Source organism: Antechinus flavipes, chromosome 1 (genome assembly GCF_016432865.1).
Source record: "Antechinus flavipes isolate AdamAnt ecotype Samford, QLD, Australia chromosome 1, AdamAnt_v2, whole genome shotgun sequence".
Taxonomy (NCBI): Eukaryota; Metazoa; Chordata; class Mammalia; order Dasyuromorphia; family Dasyuridae; genus Antechinus; species Antechinus flavipes.
Window position 1 is genome coordinate 597,088,195 of NC_067398.1, and position 15,318 is coordinate 597,103,512.

At 36.0% G+C, this 15,318-nt stretch overlaps 1 protein-coding gene across 4 annotated transcripts in view; it reads right to left on the reverse strand.

Moving 5' to 3' along the window:
* Positions 1 to 287: 287 nt before the first annotated feature.
* SYBU (syntabulin) overlaps positions 288 to 15,318 on the reverse strand; it is a 136,302-nt gene continuing 121,271 nt past the window's right edge. For all 4 annotated transcript variants that reach the window (XM_051970999.1, XM_051970997.1, XM_051970998.1 and 1 more), the window contains 3 exons: positions 7,617 to 7,817; positions 5,614 to 5,763; positions 288 to 2,740 (listed from right to left, as the gene is read on the reverse strand). In XM_051970999.1, the coding sequence (XP_051826959.1) occupies positions 1,627 to 2,740; positions 5,614 to 5,763; positions 7,617 to 7,817 (1,465 nt within the window). In that variant the 3' untranslated portion in view covers positions 288 to 1,626. The remainder of the gene's footprint in view (positions 2,741 to 5,613; positions 5,764 to 7,616; positions 7,818 to 15,318) is intronic.

Sequence of the window (15,318 nt, forward strand, 5' to 3'; positions counted from 1 at the left end):
GACATGGCTGGAAGAAGGAGGCCTCCACAGTTAGGGACTCCTTGGACTATTCTTTAAGGTAGCTCAAGGGTCTTAACCATAAGGTGCCAGGATAACTCTTAGTTAAAGTCTGGTCAATGCCAGAGCAGAGATAAGTATTTTTTACAGGAAGGGGAGGATCTTCTAAGCATGACTCCCTCTAATTAGTTTTCTGTTTCCCTGAGGTCACAAAAAGGGAAACAGCAAATATGGCAGTGTCTAGATCTGGGGTTCCAGAGAAGGGGTAGCACACAATGGAGTACAAGTCATTCAGTCAACAAGCATTTATTAGGTATTTACTATGTGCCAGGCACTCTATTAAGTGCTTGGAATACAAAGAAAGGCAAAAACATAGTCCCTGCCTTCAAGAAGCTCACATTTTAATGGAGAAGACAGTATGCAAATATCTATGTACACAGAAGACATACACAGTAAAAAATAGAGTGTAATCTCAAAGGGAAGGCACAGGGGATGAGGGTGGAAGAGGCCTCCTTTGGAGGATAGGATTTGAGCAGAGCTGGGTTTTTGAGAAAAGCAGGGAAGCCAGGAGGCAGAATTATATACAGGTGGAAGGAAGAGAACAAAACTGCTTTGCAAACCTTAAAGTGCTATATAAATGTCAGCCATCATTATCTCATTCAAGCTGCTTGCAAATTTGCTTTAAAACAGGTTAAAGTTTTTCCCTGTAAGTTGCTATTTTAGGGAGTTCTGTGAGCAAAGAAAAGCTCCCAGGAGGAAAACATCCTGAATTCAGCCTGTTTTCTGTCAACCTAAGCAGTTAAATCTCATATGCTATGCTGGATCTGTGTAGGACATTCTTTCTACCCTCCTAAGTGGATCAGGAGGAAAGACATTTTACTAAATTAAAACGCTAACTTGCATTTTCAACATGCTTTTAATTTGTGATTACAAACATAATTTCCAATAAAACACTATATATAATAAGCAAAAAATAAGTTAATACATGGTAAACTTGAATACAACTTCATTAATTAACAATTAAGAACAAACAATTTATTTAAGACTCTGGAACTACATTTAATATAAACTTTGTCCAACACTCATACCTTTTCAGATCTAAGTAAAACACCAAAAGAGCTATCAAGACTTCTCCAAACCAATTACAAGAATGCATTTTTATTTTTGGTTACAATCCCCTGCTATGCCACAAGACCATTGAAATGCTGGGACAATCACACACTTTAAAACGGCACAAAGCAAAGCGAGGAGACACATGCCAGCCTTATGTAAGCTGCCTTGAAAGTGCAAACCTTTATTTATTTTTCCTCTTCCTGAACCACTAGTATAAGAACTGGTACTTCAGACAACACCGCAGGATCATTAGCATGCTTTCCATACCACAGTTAAGGGACATAGACTTAAACCGCGTCAGGTCTCCATGCCTTTTGAAGATACCTCCGGTTTTTAAACAGTGAATAGGCATTCAACTATATATAGTGCAAATCAAATACCAAGAAGCAAACGACAGGACAGAGACTGTCATTAGATAAGACACATTCTTGGACAGAGCATCACAAGAGATGCTACTCTTCTACCTGGCACAACACCACACAAAACAAACTGGTACAAGATGATGGCAACCTCTGTTTAGGTCTGAATATGGAACGGGGTTCGGCGGAGAGAATGCAGGGCAACCAGACAACAGCCCCGGAGTAATGCTCCAATATTATAGACTGGATCAATACCACCTCTTTGAGTACTAAATGCCCACATGACCGTGGGGACAATAGGGGCTGCTACGGCCAAAAGATCCACCAGGAAATTGTTGCTCCAGTACTGCTTCACGATTCCCGCCTGAGAGAGATGAATGACATTGCCAAACCTTTCTTCAGGGGAGGCTGTGAAATCCAGTTCTCTCATGACTCGGTTTTCGTGATTTCCAATTTCCATCTTGCTGTATGGTGTCTCCATAGGAGACAAAAGAATGGCAGAGTTTGGGTCGCTTGGCGTGAGATCAACCATTAAAGCAGATGTGACCTCTGGGAAGCTTTCTATCAGGTCAGCCTCAGACTCATCGAGGGATGATGGGCTTGAGGGACGGGGGTCTTGCAACTTAAGCATATTCTGAATGAGCTGTTCTACATCAGGACTATATGGCACCACATCAGTCTGAATGGCCTGTTCTGTCACCTCACTGCCTTCCTCCTGACTGTCTGGGGCCATTTCAAATGCCTTTGTTTCAAGTGGAGAGGAAATGGATGTGGATTGTAAGAGGGACAAATCACCAGCCTCAGTAGTAGTGGCCATCATAACCTCTTCAAACAAATCTGTGCTATTCTCCATGCTTTCAATGGCCAGTAACTCACTTTCAGCTCCTTCCTGTATGGTTTGGTCTTCCAAAGCTTGTGCATCTGCCATTTTGCCATATGCAGTGCTGGGAGGTAAACTTTTCTTTGGGGAATCACAGAGATAGTCTAGACAATGTTCATCCCGGAGAGATCCATTCTGGGCCATTTCCATACTCTGAAGTAAGGATTCCAATTTCTTATTTTGGATGTTTATGTCTACAAAGTACTTCTGTATTCCCTTGTCTTTATCAGCCAGACTGCTCCTCATGGTCTCAATGACCTGCTTCAGTTGCTTAATTTCTTTTCTTGCCTCCTTTAAGGCCAGTTGAGCTTCCACCCGATGACACTCCTCCTCAATCCAGTCTTCTCGCATACGGGCCAACTGAGATTTGAGCTCTGCAATTTCTGTTTCCCTGTTCAAAATTTAAAACAACAAGATAAAATCAAATTATCTGATGTCTGACTTTTTAGATATTACATTCTCTTAGTCTATTACCATCCCTTTATTCACATGACTAATATTTTTAGGCTTTCTTTTAAAAAAACTGCAATTCTCAATGAAAAATTACTAATGTACTTTAAAAATAGTTATAAGATGTTAAGGCCGAGTTTGTAGAACCTTAAGAGAAACAAGAGTATTAGAAGTTATTAATCTCATCTTCTAAACTCTTGGCCATTTAAAGCATGGGAAAACTATTCTATTTCTCTATAACAAGTTAGTCTTAATAAGTAGGCCATGCCTTTAAAATGAGAGGTTTTTGAAAGGAAAAAAATACATTATAGAAATGTAAAGTTGAACAGGACTAATAAAGCCAGTAATCAAAATCTTGCCCAAAGCATGAATCCTTTCTTCAACATGCTTGCTAAATGGTCTTCCAATATCTCTAATTGAACATCTCCAATGACAGAGAACTGATGATCTCCCTGGACAGCACATTTTAGTTTTGAAAAGCTCTAGCTATATGTTTTTTTCCTTATATTGAATATAAATTAGTACCTAGTGTTTCTAAATCTATCCTCCATGGCCAAATACAACACATCTAATCCCTCTGACACAAAGGAATAAAGAGTGCAATTTCTTCTAGATTACAAAAATCTGTGATTTGATCTGAATGTGTTTCTCCTTCACTGATAGAGACTGAAAATCCTTCTATGCTGATTTAGAAATAGATTTAGAAAATCATAACCTATATTCACCCCAGTTTGCAAATCTCCACCAAAGTCCTGTTGTACTGATTCATCAGAGAGATTCTTGACAGTTTAATAAGTTGGAAAGCTTTGAGTACAGTCCCAATGATGAAATATGTCCATTGGATGAGAACCAACCTGGCCAAATTCAAAGAGGTTTAATACAATGTTGGTTGTCATGAGTTTTTGAGATACAGTAGCTTCCAGAGATCCATACAAAAGAACTGTGATCAGTCCAGGCTGGGTAAGTGGAATGTCATACAATTGAAATTAAATTCTTGCAGAAATTAAATTATTAATTTTAGAGAAGCAGATAGCACAGTTCTCCTTCTTAGAATCATAGGTTTAGAGCTGCAAGAGTTCTTAAAGGCCATTTAGTCCTACCCCCTCATTTTATAGGTGAGGAAACAGAGGCTCAGGGATGTAAGGCCCAACATGATGAAGGCCATGTCAAATGGACTTGAACCAAGAGCCTCTGATTCTAGAACCAAATGCTTTTCCCACAATTATGAAGAAAATTTTCTTATAACTAACCTAAACTCTTCATGCTTCAGTTTAAGTACATTTCATCTTTGTTAAGTGCCTTATATATGAAAATGGTTTTTAAATGGTCCTGAGCCTTCTCTTTTCTGTGCTATCTGTTTCTCTGAAATTAATAATTTAATTTCTGCAAGAATTTAATTTCAATTGTATGACATTCCACTTACCTATCCTGGATCACAGTTCTTTTGTATGGATCTCTAGAAGCTACTGTATCTCAAAAACTCATGACAAGCAATGTTGTATTAAATCTCTCTGAATTTGGCCAGGTTGGTTCTCATCCAATGGACATATCTCATTATTGGGATTGTACTCAAAACTTTCTAACTTATTAAATTGTCAAGAATCTCTGATGAATCAGTACAGCAGGACTTTGGTGGAGATTGCCATACTGGGATGAATATAGGTTATGATTTTCTAAACCTATTTCTAAATCAGCATAGAAGGATTTTCAATCTATCAGTGAAAGAGAAACTGAGGATAGATTATCTCAAATTCTTTCTTAACAGATTTTACTTTAGGTCTTTAATTTAAATTTGCCATAAGATGTATATTTCTAGATAGCAGTATCTACTCCTCAACTCCTATAAATCATAGGATCATAGGATTGAAAGGGACCTCAAAGATTATCTAGTCTAACCACTGCACACTTTATAGATGAGGAAACTAAAAACCAGAGCAAACGATATGCCCAAACTCATACTGGAATGGGTTCCATCAAATGTAAGATTTCAACAAATCCAGATACAGCTGTTTGGGAGCTAAAACAAAGCAACCTAGTAGAGAGTTTAGCCCAAGATGGAATATCTCTCAGATCATTAAAGTTATTCCAAACACAATGAAGATGTTTAGGCCTTCTGTATAATGGGGAAAGAGCTAGGTTCTTCAGAGTGAAAAACTGACTTGAATCCAGTTTAAATAATCAACTCTAAACTACCTCTCTGATACACAGTTCTACTAAATCCTTTCCCATGTGCTTCAAGGAAAAAAAATAATTACTCAAGTGGAAAAACTGGTCTGTCCAACATGTCAAAAGTCTTTAAAAAAAATTCTCTTGGATAGCATCTCTTGGTATTTTTCTTAATCAGAAGTTTGGTCAAGAATAATGAGCTCCTACACATTAGAAGAGAAATCAGAGAAAGAAATTACTTGTCCAAATTATATATAAATTCCTAATGAAGAGTCCCCTAGAGATGGGAACAGGGCTTAATTGGACCATAATGTGCTCAGCTGGTTCATTTGCTAGTGCAGGGCTCTTTCCTGCAGTGTTCATTCACTTAAAAAAATATATTTTATGCTAACCTATTATATGAGATTTGGCAATATTACTAAGTTGCACATACCTAGAAAAAGTTAAGAATTTTTCCTAATAAACTTTGCTTTTAAAAGTGGAGTCATCAAATTATGTAGTAACTTATTTTTGAAAGAAATTAAAGCTAACTTGGATAACAGAAAAAATGGCTTTCTTCTAGTTTTATTTTTGTCATTTGCCTTCTTTGTAAAGGAAAATTAATAACTTATTGAAGACTTGGCAAAATAGTTGATGGTCCTACTATACCTCTCTTGCAGTCGGCTCTCAGATTCTTTCAATTTGGTTTTCAGGTGTCTCACTGTAACTTCTTTCTGCTGCAGGGGAGTCAAATATTGTTCTGGGTTTGGGGGTTTAACACCATGATTTTCACCACAAGACATATACCTCCCAGGCCGCCTGAAATAAACCAAGTAAAATTTTTTAGTTTTGTTCTATTTACTTCTCTGTAGGAAAAAAAAAATCTTTACACAAAAATGTGAACTTGAAAAAAAACAAATTTACTATGTTTTTCTCTTGCATTGTAATGATGGATGACTTCATCTGGAAAGGTGTTCTACAGTTTATGCATTTATAAGTCTTGGAGCAATAAATCTTTCTACTTTCTTGGGCAGTGTCCACTAAATTAAGCTTTAAGGGGCAAAAATAAACTTTTCTAATACAAAGAAATTATCTCATCCAAAATAATGTACAATTGTTTCTATGCCAGCTTTATTAGTTGTGCTAAGTGACATGCCATTATAGTAAAAGAACAATGAGATATAGAAGAAAAGGGTATTACAGAGGAGAATGGAGGATGACCTAAGTGGTTGTGCAAAGTGTCACTGTCTAAAGATACTGATTGTAATGAAATAAATTCAAATTACTGTTCCTTGAGTTGGGTACATGCTATGGTCAGAAGTGGTTTCTACTAGAAATGATTTTTCCCCCTCTCCACCATGTGAAAGTCCCTTTATTCTGAAGCAAAGAAATGCTATTTCCTTTTCACAATTGTTAGATTTTAAAAGGGAGGCATGGAGTGTCCTATGATGCATCTTTGGACTGAAAGCCAAGAGTCCTCGACTTTGTTCCTATCCTTACCACTGAGTTGTGGAACAGTCGTGGGTGAATTCAGGGCCTACATCCCAGAACCAGCACAAAGCTGAATATTTTCTTTGTGAGCAGAATTTCCACTGATCAGAATGGGGAATCTCAGAGGGAAAGGGACATGTTGACTCTTGGATTCTATCCATTCTAATTCTGGGAAGCAAGTAGCTATCTTACTTTGATGGAAAGGAGTAGCATTCATCAGGGTTACTGCAGATTTTCCCTGTCACAAATCCTTTCTCACTCTAATCTTTTTTCTTTATATAACTGTCAAAAAATTTTTTCTTAAGTGTAGATCTGATTTTTAATCAAGCTTTTATTTAATTAACTCCAATGATTTTCTTTTGTTTCTACAATAACATGTAAACTTTTCTATTTAGCTTTTTCATTATCTTCCTCTAACCTAACTTTCTAGTGTCTCTGTTTATTACTGCTCCTCCAAGACAATCTGAGTTTTTCTCTGTTCTTCATCCATGTCTATCTCTTCTCTGTACTTCTGCACTGCTTGTCTGCATGTGTATAACTAGAATATCATTCCTAACTTTTGCATTTACCTCAATTGACTATTGATTGATTTTCCCAATCCCCACCTTTACTTGTCCTCCCTTTTCATTATGTTCTTGTTGAACATTGCCACTCATGTGTTGGTTTTTATTGGCTAACCCCCAATATATTTAATCATGAAAAAGGTCTGAGTTATAATTATGCAGCTATTGGGTAATATAAGGTATCTTTTAAAAAAATAAGGAAGAAAAGAAAAAGTTCACTAAACAGGATAAACCAGAAATTGTTGCTATTGTTGTTTGTCCTTCATTCTTGAAGAGGGCCATAACATCAGGGAAGTGATGCTATGGCATGCAAATGAGGTGAAGTTAAGTGAAGGAGGGCTGTGTAAAGTCACCAGCCAGAACCTTCCAGAACCATCTAGGTCCACTGACCAGATATAGATTAGGATGACTGGAGATGGCTCTAGAGGCAATGGGAAACTTTGGCCTTTTTAAGATAAGGTTTTCAAAAAGTCTCAGTTTGACTAAGGCTCACCCATTTCATAATTAAGGCTAGATAACAATTGAGGGTAAGAATCTCCTCTTTCCCCTAGTCAAAAAAAAATCTAAATAAAAAAAAATAAATCTGGGAGGAATTAGAATAAAGATAAAAGAAGTCACCTCATGATCGGACTGCTATCACTTCCTTTATAGGAGCCGGAGTTACTGCTACTGGGAGATGAAGGCCCATAATTTGGATGGACATTAACAGGGCTCTGCTGATTCCTACACAACATAGACAGAAGATCTTTCTCACGTGAAGGTGGGCTGTTGCCAGACTTGTAAGATGAAGATCCATTGTTCCGTCCATGGGGACCACGGCTACAAAGAACAATTATGAAAAACGCCAAGTTATTTGGATGAAATTCTGTTGTTTAATTCTTCCATTAAGATGATTACCACTAGGAAAATGTCTAGGGGATATTTATCTGTCAAGCCAAACTGGCCTTTTCAGGATATCTTTGTCCATTCTTCTTTCTTGCTGACGATTACTTTAAGGAACTGTGCCTCCTTATGATCAGGGCTTTCAAAGGTTCAAATACTTAGGAAATGTAGTTATCCTTCTATACCTCTATTTTCTTGACAGTAAAATGAGAGGGGTGAAACTAGATAATCTTGAAGATCCCTCCTATCTATAAATCTGTGGATTGATGATCTATGATATAGTGGTTTAACTTCTATTCCCTCCAAGAAACTTTGAAATATACCTCCCTTCAGTCCAAGGACTCTAACAAAAGGAAATGAAAAAGTTTCACCTGAAGAGTATATTAATATTGGGTTTTTGTTCCAATTCAGTAATTCAGTAAAATGTTTAATTTTATTCAGTAATTCAGTAAAATGTTTAATTTTATGTTTGGGATGGCTCAGTTTAAGATTTGGAAAATTGATGGGATTAATTTATGTTTAGGGGTTATAATTTTGTTTAACTCCCTGCAAAAATCCTGAATCACTTATCTTTTCAACTTCTTGTTTATTTATAGACAAAGATTTAAGACAAGTGTGTTTTTCTTATTTTTGTTTTTCTTTAAAATGCTCATCTTTTGCACCTCCCAAACTAAATACAATGCTATCAAGGATATCCTCCACATCTATGTGGCTTATAGTCAGAATTCTGCTTGAATAAGGAAATTTGAAAACTGTCCAGATGATAGATTTATGCATAAAGTAGGATTTATTCCTGCACAAAATACTTAGGGCAGCTGCTTACATTTCTCCCCAAAGCTATCCCTTTTGCAGTAATCTTCCAATTCCTATGATAATCAGGGAGAGAGTCTTTATTAGCTGCTAATCTCTCTTTAACACCTGGTGGTTTCAGACTGCTCTCCTGGCCAAGGAAGACTGCTAAATCTGCTAATCTTTCTTTTTAAAATAGGACTATGCCCCACCTTTACAAGTCTCCCCTAGAATCAGCAAAGAACATTGAGGAGGGGGCTGGTACCAGGAGGCACTTGATGTCATTACGGCTTTGTTGACAGCAAAGCTTTGGTTAAAATCACATAGTTCATTATTAACTTGTATGACAAAGCTTATGTTGATGTATTCCTGTGTTGCCACCATTTGATTAAATGAGTTCTAATGGTTCCAGAACATATCTGCATTGATCCAATGGATATAGTTTCTAGCACTCAACACTCAAAGAAGTTCTATTTTTTTTCCTCCCTAACCTTCCAATGTGTTGATCTCAGAAGATAAAACTTCTGTTATTCTTCTATTTCATAAAGAGCAATTCTTGCTAACCACTGTGTCATTTTCATAATTTTGAAATAATAAGAATCTCTTCTGCAAAAGATCTTCCAGATCACAGATTTGGAAGGCTCCTTACAGAGCACCTCATTCAGTGATTCCCAATCTATGGGCCACAGAGACCTCTGAATTTTTTAAAAGAATTCTGTGAATCCATACACAAATCTAATATGAAACATGCTTTGGGTAAATTGGATAAACTTGTCATACACTTATATGTTTGTAGATTTTCTCAATCCAAACTTAAGATTCTATTGATGTGGGTAATTCCTGGTGTAGAAACTCCCTCTAACAATGTAGGTTTATGGTATCTTAAGGGAATGCAACTTCTAGGAGACATACACCAGTAATCATGAAGCCCCCAGATATTAGGAGTGCTATTGTCAATGATCCTAAAGTCTCCTTGTTTAAGGATTATAGTTCTAAAAACTTTGATGATTGCCAGAAAACAACCTGTTGGTCAGTAATAACAAGGTTTCTGAGACAAACATAAAGACCACTCTTCACCTCTGGGCCATAAAATTAGCATATTAGCTACATGAAGAACCAGATCTCTTTGTCTTTTCCTATAAACTAGTCTTCTTGTTCCTAGTTCTTTGCTAAATCCTTTTGGAATTTAGCCTGCTACAATTGGCCTTAAAATTACAATAAACTTTGCCACTTGACTTGGAGATTGGTTCAAGCCTGCAAATTCGAAAGGATTTCAAGAACTCAGAGTACTTGGGAAGCATTAAAGCAGTTCAACTCTCTCATTTTATAGGGGAGAAAATTGAGATTCAAAGAGTTCAAACTATTTGTCCATGGCCATCTAGATAAACTGGCAGATTTGAACTCAGCCCTTCTAACTGCATATACAGTATCATTTTTATTACATTATATAATACACTATTATAGTACTGACTCTCCAAGATGGAATCATATGAACAAGGAAGTTACAGTAAATACAAAAGTAGAATGGAAACTTCAGTCTAACTTGCTTACTACTTTACAATCTCCTTTACCATCTTGGTCACAAATTTCCCTCTATTCATAATGTGGTTTCAGTGCAAATCCAGAAATAAATGTGTTAAAAAAAATCCCAAACAATAATATATTCAGCTAGCTAGCAATGCACAATAACACACATAAATGTAAACATCACCAAAAAGGAAAACAAAAAAAGCTCTGTCTTGAAATCAGCCTAAGCTTGCCCCGCCCTCTCGTGAGAAGGGACACTTTATCTGTAACAGATGGCCTGATGGCATTTTTACAAACCAACTTTAAAAGTACAGTATTGGGAAGCAATCTTTATTAGTAGCTGAGAGGGAAAAAAAAGCACACTCTGGCTTAGATTATTATCCTTCTGTTTCAATCATAATTTGTCATAAATAAATCCAGCTCTTTCCTAACACAAATATCCAGGCAAAATCATTTTAAATAAGGAAAGAAAGCTAATGATGACCATGACTCTGAGGTTTGGGCAACACAACTTTAAGCCAAATGGAAGATATAGACATGGTCCTGAGTTAAACAGGTAAATTAGGGGCTTTTATGAAAACAATGAATGCCAGCACTAAAGGATTTATCACTGCAAGCTCCTTTAGTAAAGTTCAACTTGATTTCAGAGTTGGAAGGGAATAAACAAATACCTATTTCAGTTTATAATTGCAAAAAACCCTACAAAACTATAGATAGAACACTAGACTTAGTGTTCTAAGAAGACCTGGATTGTGTGTACTTTCCAAAATCCCACCTTAGACTCTGAAACCAAGGACAAGTCACTAAATCATACTAAGCTTCAGTTTCCTCATATTTTCATGAAATAAAGATAATAATATCTCCTATCTCAGAAGGTTGTTAGAAGATCAAACAAGATAATACATGTAAAACTCCTGGCTAACCTGAATGTTAGCTTCCACTATCATTACACTTTACAAATGGTCAAATAGCCTTTATTGGAAAATCTTCAATGAAATGGAATATATCACATATCTTCTGATTCAGCTTTTTCCATTTCTGGATAGCTTGAATCTAAGATTTTCTTTATATTGAAGCAAAAATTGTACTCTTTATAACTTCTCACTCCTGCTTTCTGAGATCAAGAACAAATGTAATCTTTCCTATCTCTCCAGCCCAATTTCTTCTATATGCTTTAGTCATGCATCTGTCAGTCAGTCAACCAACATTATGTATCTACTATGTGCCAGATACTGTTCTAAATTCTGGGGATACAAAAAAAGGCATCATTAATTGCCTAATAGGCATTTCAAACTAGATATCCCAGAAACATCTCAAACTCAAAATGTTCAAAGCTAAACTCTTCTCTTTCCCCCTAAACTCAGTCTCTTCAAATTCCCCTATTTCTGCTGAAGTTTAATCTCTCAGGTTCATAACCTTAGCATTATTCTTGATACCTCACTTTCTCTCATCCCCACATATCTGATGGGTTACCATCTCTTGCCATTTCTAACTCCATAACATTTCTTGCATCTCTCAAGACTCTTCTCTCCATTCATGTAGTTACCAGTTAAGTTCAGGTTTTCATCATCTCTTATGTATATTACTACAACAGCTTCCTAACTGACCCCCTTCACAGTTTTCTTACTACTCTAGTCCATCCTATATATTGCTGCTAAACTGATTTTTCTTAAGCATAGATATGACCATGTCACTCTGTTTATCAATCAACTCCAATGACTTTCTGTTGCTTCCAAAATAAAACATAAAATATTCTTTTAGCTTTTAAAGTCATTTGCTACTTGTATATTACTTCTTTTCTACTCTTTGTGATCCATCCAAACTAATTTTATAAAATTGACTTTTCATTTTTGTGCTTTTCCATTCACTATATTATAGTGAATTCCTATATTCCTAAATTATAGACCTTCTTTACTTCTAACCCCTAAAATCCCTTTTTCAAGCACTTACTGTCTCCTATATGAAGGTTTTTCTTATTCCCTCAACTCTAGTGCCTGTCCACTTCAAAATTTACCTTATATTTATGTTGTATATACTTTTAAATGTACTTGTCTTCCCAATTAGAATGTAAACTTCTTGTGAATAGGAATTGTTTCATCTTTAGAATTGTACCCACAGTGTCTAGCATAGGGCTGATACACACTTAATAAATGCTAGGGGATTGACTGATTTCATACAGCTTTTCAAATCTTGGGGAAGCAAGTATCATATTTCCACCAAAATTTTTCTTCTACATGTCCTGTCTGATCAGGACATCTCATTTCTGGACTCTAGGACTCTCTCAATGTGGTCTGAAGTTGCATTAGCTTTTTTGGCTACCATAGCATCAATCAATCTCCAAATCAATAAGTATTTATTGTGTCTTTTTTGAGCCAAATGCTATGCTAAGTCCTAGGGACACAAAAAGAAGCAAAATATAATTTCTGCCTTCCAGGCTCATATTGAATTTCAAGCTCATTAAAATTCCCAAATCTTTTTCAAACAAGCTATTTTCTAGATAAACTTTTTATCATGATTATCTACAAAAATTAAACTGACGTACAATTTGCTGGTCTCAATAAATAGAGTACTGGGCCTGGGGTGCCTTGGGTCCTAATTTACTTTCAGACATTTACTAGTTTTGTGATCCTGGGCAAGTCACTTAGACTCTGTTTACCTTAATCTATCAGAGAAGGTAGTATCTCAGCCAAGAAAACCCCAAGGATGGTATGGAGCACAAAGAAGTAGACACAACTGAACCATAACAAGCAACTAGTTAGGAATACATCTTGTGTAAACCAAAACAAAATTCTCCATGTTACAAGATCTATATTTCTTGTATTTTAACAATAACAAGAGCTGGCATTTATACAGCCTTTTAAGATTGACAATATGCTTTACAAATATCATCTATTTTTTTTTCTTTTTGCTGAGGCAATTGGGGTTAAGTGACTTGTCCAAGGCCACACAGCTAGGAAGTGTTACGTGTCTGAGACAAGATTTGAATTCAGGTCTTCCTGACTTCAGGGCTGCTTCTCTATCCATCATGCCACCTATCTGCCCCTATTATGTATTTTTAAAAAAATCTTCATAATTACCCTGGAAGTAGATGCTATCATTATTTCTGTTTTACAGATGAAGAAACTGAGGCAAAGAGGTTAAAATTATGACTCTAACTTTCCCATGGTCAAATAGTTAACAAAGGTGTAAAGCTTTCTAACTGTAAGTCTAATGTGCTGCTTTGACACAAATGTCAAGAATCATCACAACATGCTATTTGTACTGACTGGTGGAAGAAATTAGGCAGTTTAAAAACTTTTTTTTTAAATCACTTGTCTTCAAATTTAAATACACTAAAAACTTCTATATTCCTTCTACATGTATTATAATAGTTCATGGTACCTTATCAATTTATATATGTATGTGTATATACATACACACATACATGAGGACAGAGACAGGGGAGGGAAGCTTATTTTTCATCCTTTACTCTCTATGTACAATTATTTCCCTGTTCTTATCATTTCTAACTCCTTATGTCTCTAATTCATTCAATTATTTTAATTTTCAGGAGAAAAACTAGAGCAAGATACATAGATTTGGGACTCATTACATAGAAGTGACAATTGAATCTGTAGGAATTGATGAAGTCACCAAGAGACCAAGAGGGCCCCAGACAGAGGTCAGGCCTGATCTGACTTGTGGTTTGGGGTGGGACGCATAGTTTTATCTAGCAAAGGAATCAGAAAAAGAGTGGACAGAAAGGTGGTAAAGTAGAAGACGACTGGAAGGAGAAATGGAGGAGGAGAGAATGAATGCACAGAAAGAAGGGGTAGTTAACAGGGTCAAATCCTACAGAAAAGTTAAAAAAAAAAAGAGGTCTAAGAAGGGCCCACTCTTGTACATTTGCTTATACAGTCCCTTACACTTGGAATAGGAGTTCCCCTCCTAACTCACAGGTCTTTCCTCCCTATTCCACTTTTATCATATTCTAATTTATATGTATATATAATATATATGTGTATATATATATATATACCTACATATACATACAAATGAACATACATGTAAAATTTATGTATATAGTTAATGTACAAATATATTAATATACATTAAATATACACACACACATATATCTTTACAGCCTGAGAGTACATGGGTAGTATGCCTGGGGAAAACAGCTCCTTAGAGGTAGCTGCATGGCATGAGGGATAGAACATTGCCTTGGAAGTAGGGAAGATCCAAGATTTCAAACTTCTAACACTAGTTGTGTGACCCTAGGGAAGTCATCTAATTTCTCTGTGCTCCAACTTCTATATCTGTAAAATGTAGGAGTTGGGCATGGTTTCTAAGGTCCCATCTGGACCTAAAGCTATGATCTTACGATATATGCCTGAAGAGATTTATCCACTGTAACTAACTCTTTCCCCTAATTTAAACATTTTTTTTTTTCTGCAGGCCAATGAAAGGCAGCAGCTCTTCAAAGGAGAGATGAATTATCCATACTATTAAGACAGAAATCAGTCAATCAGTAAGTTAGTCAGTCACTTAGTATTTACTTAGTGCCTACTATGCTTCAGGCTTTGTACTAAATCCTGGGTATATAAAAGTGAAAACCAGTCCATGCTTTCAAGGGGTTCACTGTCTAATGACAGAGACAGCATGCAAATAACTATGTTCAAAAAAGATACATATGGGATAAATTGAGGGTAGTTTCAGGACATGATAAGATTAAAGAAGTCTGGGAAAGGCTTCTTACATAAGATGGGAGTAGTTGAGACTTTAAGGAAGCCAGGAAAATTAGATGGAGATGAAGCCAGAGGGCATTTTAGGCCATTGGAAGCAACTAGTCAAGATGCTTAGAGTTGGGAGAGGAGAACCAGAACAGAATTTAGCAATTAAGACAATACTATGGCTACTTCATTTGACTAATTTAACCTTGATCCCAATTAAATTGACTAATTTAATTGAATCCAAAAGAAGTTTATTTGCAAATTTTATAAAAGAAGATTGTTGTTCCTTTTACAAAAATAAGAACAACAACAACAACAAAAAAAAAAAAAACACTCACACACACAACAAAAGACGTAAGAGAAGTAAATGATATTTACTAACTGATGGATATGTGTTAGTTTTTTGAAAA